Source organism: Pundamilia nyererei, unplaced genomic scaffold (genome assembly GCF_000239375.1).
Source record: "Pundamilia nyererei isolate P.nyererei 1_Seehausen unplaced genomic scaffold, PunNye1.0 scaffold00583, whole genome shotgun sequence".
NCBI classification, from domain to species: Eukaryota; Metazoa; Chordata; class Actinopteri; order Cichliformes; family Cichlidae; genus Pundamilia; species Pundamilia nyererei.
The window spans coordinates 102,033-106,991 of NW_005187984.1; the positions used below are offsets into that span (position 1 = coordinate 102,033).

The window sequence follows — 4,959 nt, forward strand, 5'->3', positions numbered from 1 at the left end:
ACAGTTTATTCTTGACTTTGGGAAAATGAGATCTTATAAAATCTTGTCAGTGAAACACAGAAACTAAATGTTAATGTCTGCAGCTGTAAAATAAACTGAGCTAAGACACGTACACATTCAACTGACATTTTTTTTAAATGCAGATGCAGCTGCTTCAGTCCATGACTGGCAGTGCTTGATGAAAGATAAAAGACGAAAGTGTTGCTAATCAGAAACTTTCCAGATTGTGTTGAATGGTGGATCAAATTCTGGTGGCACATTTCTGCATTCATAATTTCTTCATTTTGACAGGATATCCAACACCACACTGCCTGAAAGGCAGCTCTGAAACATGACAGAGCCTATACCGTGTTTTACAGATGGCTGTAGACACTGTTGTACCTCTCTGCTGACCTCCTCTATAGAGTCACGTGCATCTTGAAGCAATGTGGGCTTCGACCACAGCTGGAGTTTCTGCCAGGAGCTGAAGTGGGAATGCACATCCAGATAAAACACACTTCTAACCAAAAAGTATCTGGATCAAATATAGTTTGGTGTTTATGGTAAATGGACTGGTTCTTATATAACGCTTTTATACTCTTATGAGCACTCAAAGCGCTTTGTACAACTTGTGCATTCACCCATACACACAAGCACATTTTTATTTAGTGCTTTCTAACTAACATTCACACACATGCATACTCCGATGGATGCATCGGAGAGCAATTTGGGGTTAGTGTCTTGCCCAAGGATTTTTGGCATGCAGACTTGGGAAAGTCAGGGATCGAACCATCAACTTTCCAATGAGTACATGACCTGTTCTACCGCCTGAGCAACAGCTACCCCAAATTTAGTTGTTTAGTTATATTTGTGTAAGCTAAGTAGATTTTTCACACTATAATAAAGTATTTGTCTGTGAGCCTTTTGTTTCTACCACCAGGTAACAGCTTTTCCCAGGAAGCTTCATTCTAAAATTAGGAATTATGGACCTTTGAGGAAAAACCATTGCACTGTATTTTCCAACAAAAGCTCAAGAACTGGTTTTAAAGCTCTCTCTTAGCTAAGATTACATTTTGATAAAAAGCCTCAAACTGTTAAATGCAAACTGAATTTCCCCTTGTGAAAACACCGTGTAACAGTATCTATAATTTCTTTTCAGACTTGGAGCAGGATGGCTTTTCCAAGAACCCGTTCTTTCACGGGATCATCGCTGAGGTGCCAGAACAGCACAAAACCAAAGAAGGTGATCATGTTACGCCCAGTTTTCTCACACACTGTTGCGATCTACTGTCTAACAGCTGTAACAAACTTAGAACTGGTGGTTGAGTGTTTAAAAAAACATATGAACCCATATGTGACAAAACCCTTAGAGTAAGTGAAAATAACCGACAGAGTGGGCGAGCAGGAGAAACAAAAGAACAGGGCAGATTTTTAACAAAAAGGTTAAAAATGTGAGGTTTTATTTATAAAGTTTGCTGCACATTAACTGTGAGCTGCACCAAAATTTGTATCATTTTTTTCACTGATGTAAAGGAAATGATACATATTTATGTGTTTACAGTGTAAAGTAAAGCATTATGCTGTTAATAATCACTCTGATAAATGTTCAGAGTCATTCAATCAGTTGGAAGGAACGGCAAAACAAATATACAAATTTTATGAATACAGACACGATTTAGCTTCTTCTAAATGTCGACTGTTTTTACCAGTAGATATTTTTCTTCTTTCAGGGTACACGGAAATCGGCTATGCACTTTATTTCTATGCTTACAGCTCCTGGTCAGGCAGAGCCATTTATATGGAGGACCTGTATGTGATGCCTGAGTTCAGAGGTACAGTACAGCCTCTGAGAAGATGTCTCATCATCACTCTGACCCTATATTTGCAGGAAATCTCAAGTAATGCACGTGATCTGTCTTTCAGGGAAAGGTGTCGGTAAAGCACTAATGAGCAAGGTGGCACAGGTGAGTGAAACATGTGAATAATGGAGAAGGTAAACCTTGAAGCTTTTTTTATTTTCAATATTTGCACGAAAACATAGTAGCCAGTGTCCCAGAGGCAGCATACAGAAGAAGCCTCCATGCGTCATCTCAGCTCAGCAGTCATTCCTGTCTTCCTTCTTGTTTTTGCTCTCCTGTAGCTGGCTCTGGCTGCTGGTTGCCACCAGCTCAACTTCACCGTTCTGAACTGGAACAAACCATCGATGGACTTTTACCTCAGCCAGGGCTGCTTTGATGTTACTGGTACCATGGGCTACCACTGCATGCGCTGCGAGGGGGAGGCGCTGGAGCACCTGGCTCAACTTTAACCCATCCATCATAACCTTGTGACCTTTGCTGCCATGAGGTCAGCCTGCGCACTGCAGGAATGGAGCACCACTCAGTGGCCTCTTTGCAAAACCTAACAACTTGAAGCGCCTACCTCAGCGTTACAAGGATAACTGTCTGAAGGTCTGTGCATATAAGCTAAGAGTGCAGCACGCCTTTTTTAAATGAACATAGTTCAGATATGTGTTTATTTTATAAATGGCATTAAATTGGTTTTCTAATTTAGTTGCAGTTGTATTTTTGCAGTTACATGTAATTTACAATCAGTGGATGTTCCAGTGTGTAACATCATAAAATAAAGCGAATTGTATACATTTCTCCTGAGGGTGTTTTTTGTATTAAGTTACCAATAAGACACATAATTAAGATACTGTCTTCCACATTTAACAGCTGTCAGAAATAAAAAAGAAATGAAGTACAGTTACTTCACTACTCCTTTACTTCTCACTAGTTTTTACTTTTATGCTTTGCATTGTAGCACAAAATCTCAACTTTCCACTCTATAGTTTCAAAACAAGCTGTCAAAATGTTGAGATTACAGTTGCCATCTCAAGTCAAACAACTGCCAAGGCTGCTTAATCCTCTACAAAATGCTTAGTTTAGATGAGTTAGTGAAACAACTTGATCAGCCGTCTTATTCTGTCTACAACATTCATCCTCTTTACTGCACAAGTGTGTGACGATTAATATCCCTGCATCTGTCCATTGCCAATAAGGAGAGATCACTTAAACATTATTTATTGAGACAGAGAAATTAATGTATGATGACCCATCATGGCAGACAGAATCCGAGCGGTGATAGGATTTAGGACAGGACCCCTTTGAGTCTTCATGGTGGTGGTGATGGAGAGTGAGGCTTGGCTCTAATTGAGGTGTCTGTGAGGTGGTTTGTGAGGAAAGTACCAAGGTGGAAAGCAGAATGTACATTAGCAATAAAACAACGGAATGAGGTTTTCAAAACATAAAAATATATACAGAAAATATGGAAACAAGCAGAGGTTCGAAGGGTTATTAAGACAGTAAAAATCTTTATTGGAGAAAATACTGTGAATTACTGGGTAAAAATACACCATTAGGCAGGGTTCACTGTACAATTAAACCCAAGTCTGGTAATTCAAAAGATTATTACTTCCCAGCAATAATAGATAATGATAAAAATTAGATAAATAAATCTGAATTATTAGCAAAATCATTTGCAAAGGTGGATAGTACAGACAACCTTTATGACAAAGAAAAAAGAGGATGGGAAACAACATTAAAGAGAAATATCAAAATACTTCATGATTAAGAAAATAATGAGGATGTAATTCATATAAAATTTTTCTTTTTTGAATTAAACAAGGCATTAAAGAAATCTGGGAAAAAACATCCATGGTACAGATCAAATCAGTTATTGCATGCTTAAATAATCTGAGTGATGCAAGTTAGGAAATATTGATAGAGTCTATTACAAGATGTGGGAAGAAGGAGAACTACCAAAGAAATGGAAAGAATAATTAACAAATGTGCAACAGGTTATTGTGATTATTGCACAGAAATGGAGCACATATTCATATATATGCTATATTCTTATAGAACAAGAATCATTAAAGGATAAGGGAATTATTTCTCAATATTTATAGTTTCTGTTATTTTTAAACTTCTGAAAGAATATAATGGCGGTACTGTAGTTTCTGATCCATACGCCACTCTAGAAGGTGGCGGTAATACACCTAAAAGTTTAATTAAAAAAACAAAAAAACAGAAGAAGAAGAAGCGCGTCAAATTTTGTACACAGGGCCGCTCGAACGATAGTTTCCATTATTGGAAACTTAAAGTACAAGGTCTGAAAGAAGCGTCGCGAAAATGCCGCTCACGGTTACGGTCATAGCGGTGAACGGATCTAAATTTGAGCTTGAAGTGGAGAGCGATGATACTGTTGAGAGTTTAAAGCTTCGAATAAAGGAGAAAGACGGAACTCCCCCCGGTAGGTCTGAAATCGCTACTAATACACTGCATGGTTGTGATTAAAACGGTCATTCAACAGTTACAGATTACTGCCTTACACATAGTGTTAGAAAAACTGCTATCCACCCACTCCTTCAGGTGTTACATGATTTGTTTTTTATGCAAAAGCGCCCTGCTTTCACACAGTCTGCTCTAATCAGTTTGCACTGTAGTTCAGTAGGTTTACGTGGTGCGTTTAGTTGCAAGCTCAGCAATCTACCCCAGTGTTGAAGAAGGACAGGTCGTTGAGATATATTTATATTTCGGATTTTCCTGTATTAAAATAAATAACCTGTTATGAATTTCTTGTTCTTTACAGCACGCAGGTCTATACTGGCATATTTATATATTTCAGGAATTACATATGCAAGTTGTTATGAATAAACTTCATATTCTTGATCATTCTTGAGCTGAGATATGATACTTAAGTCACATCCATTATATATAACTTTGAATATAATTATCAACAGACCCCACAATATTGTCATTTAACATGTGGCAGTGCTTTAAGGATCATTTGCAAGTTTTTTTTAGGTGAAATCAGTTGAGACTAAAGTCATTACATTTTCTCTTTCCTTATAAATCCTCAGTATTCATCAGATATCCTGAGCTGAATCAACTCAGGATATCTGATAGAAAAAAAGAGATCTTCCAGGAATGGTGATGG

The 4,959-nt window shown here is 37.7% G+C and overlaps 1 protein-coding gene across 1 annotated transcript in view; it reads left to right on the plus strand.

Moving 5' to 3' along the window:
* The window catches only part of LOC102198149 (diamine acetyltransferase 2-like), a 3,835-nt gene extending 1,212 nt beyond the window's left edge, over nt 1–2,623 (plus strand). The window contains exons 3-6 of the mRNA XM_005754533.1: nt 1,139–1,222; nt 1,710–1,811; nt 1,903–1,943; nt 2,120–2,623. Coding sequence (XP_005754590.1) covers nt 1,139–1,222; nt 1,710–1,811; nt 1,903–1,943; nt 2,120–2,287 — 395 coding nt within the window. The 3' untranslated portion in view covers nt 2,288–2,623. The remainder of the gene's footprint in view (nt 1–1,138; nt 1,223–1,709; nt 1,812–1,902; nt 1,944–2,119) is intronic.
* The last annotated feature ends 2,336 nt before the right edge of the window (nt 2,624–4,959 follow it).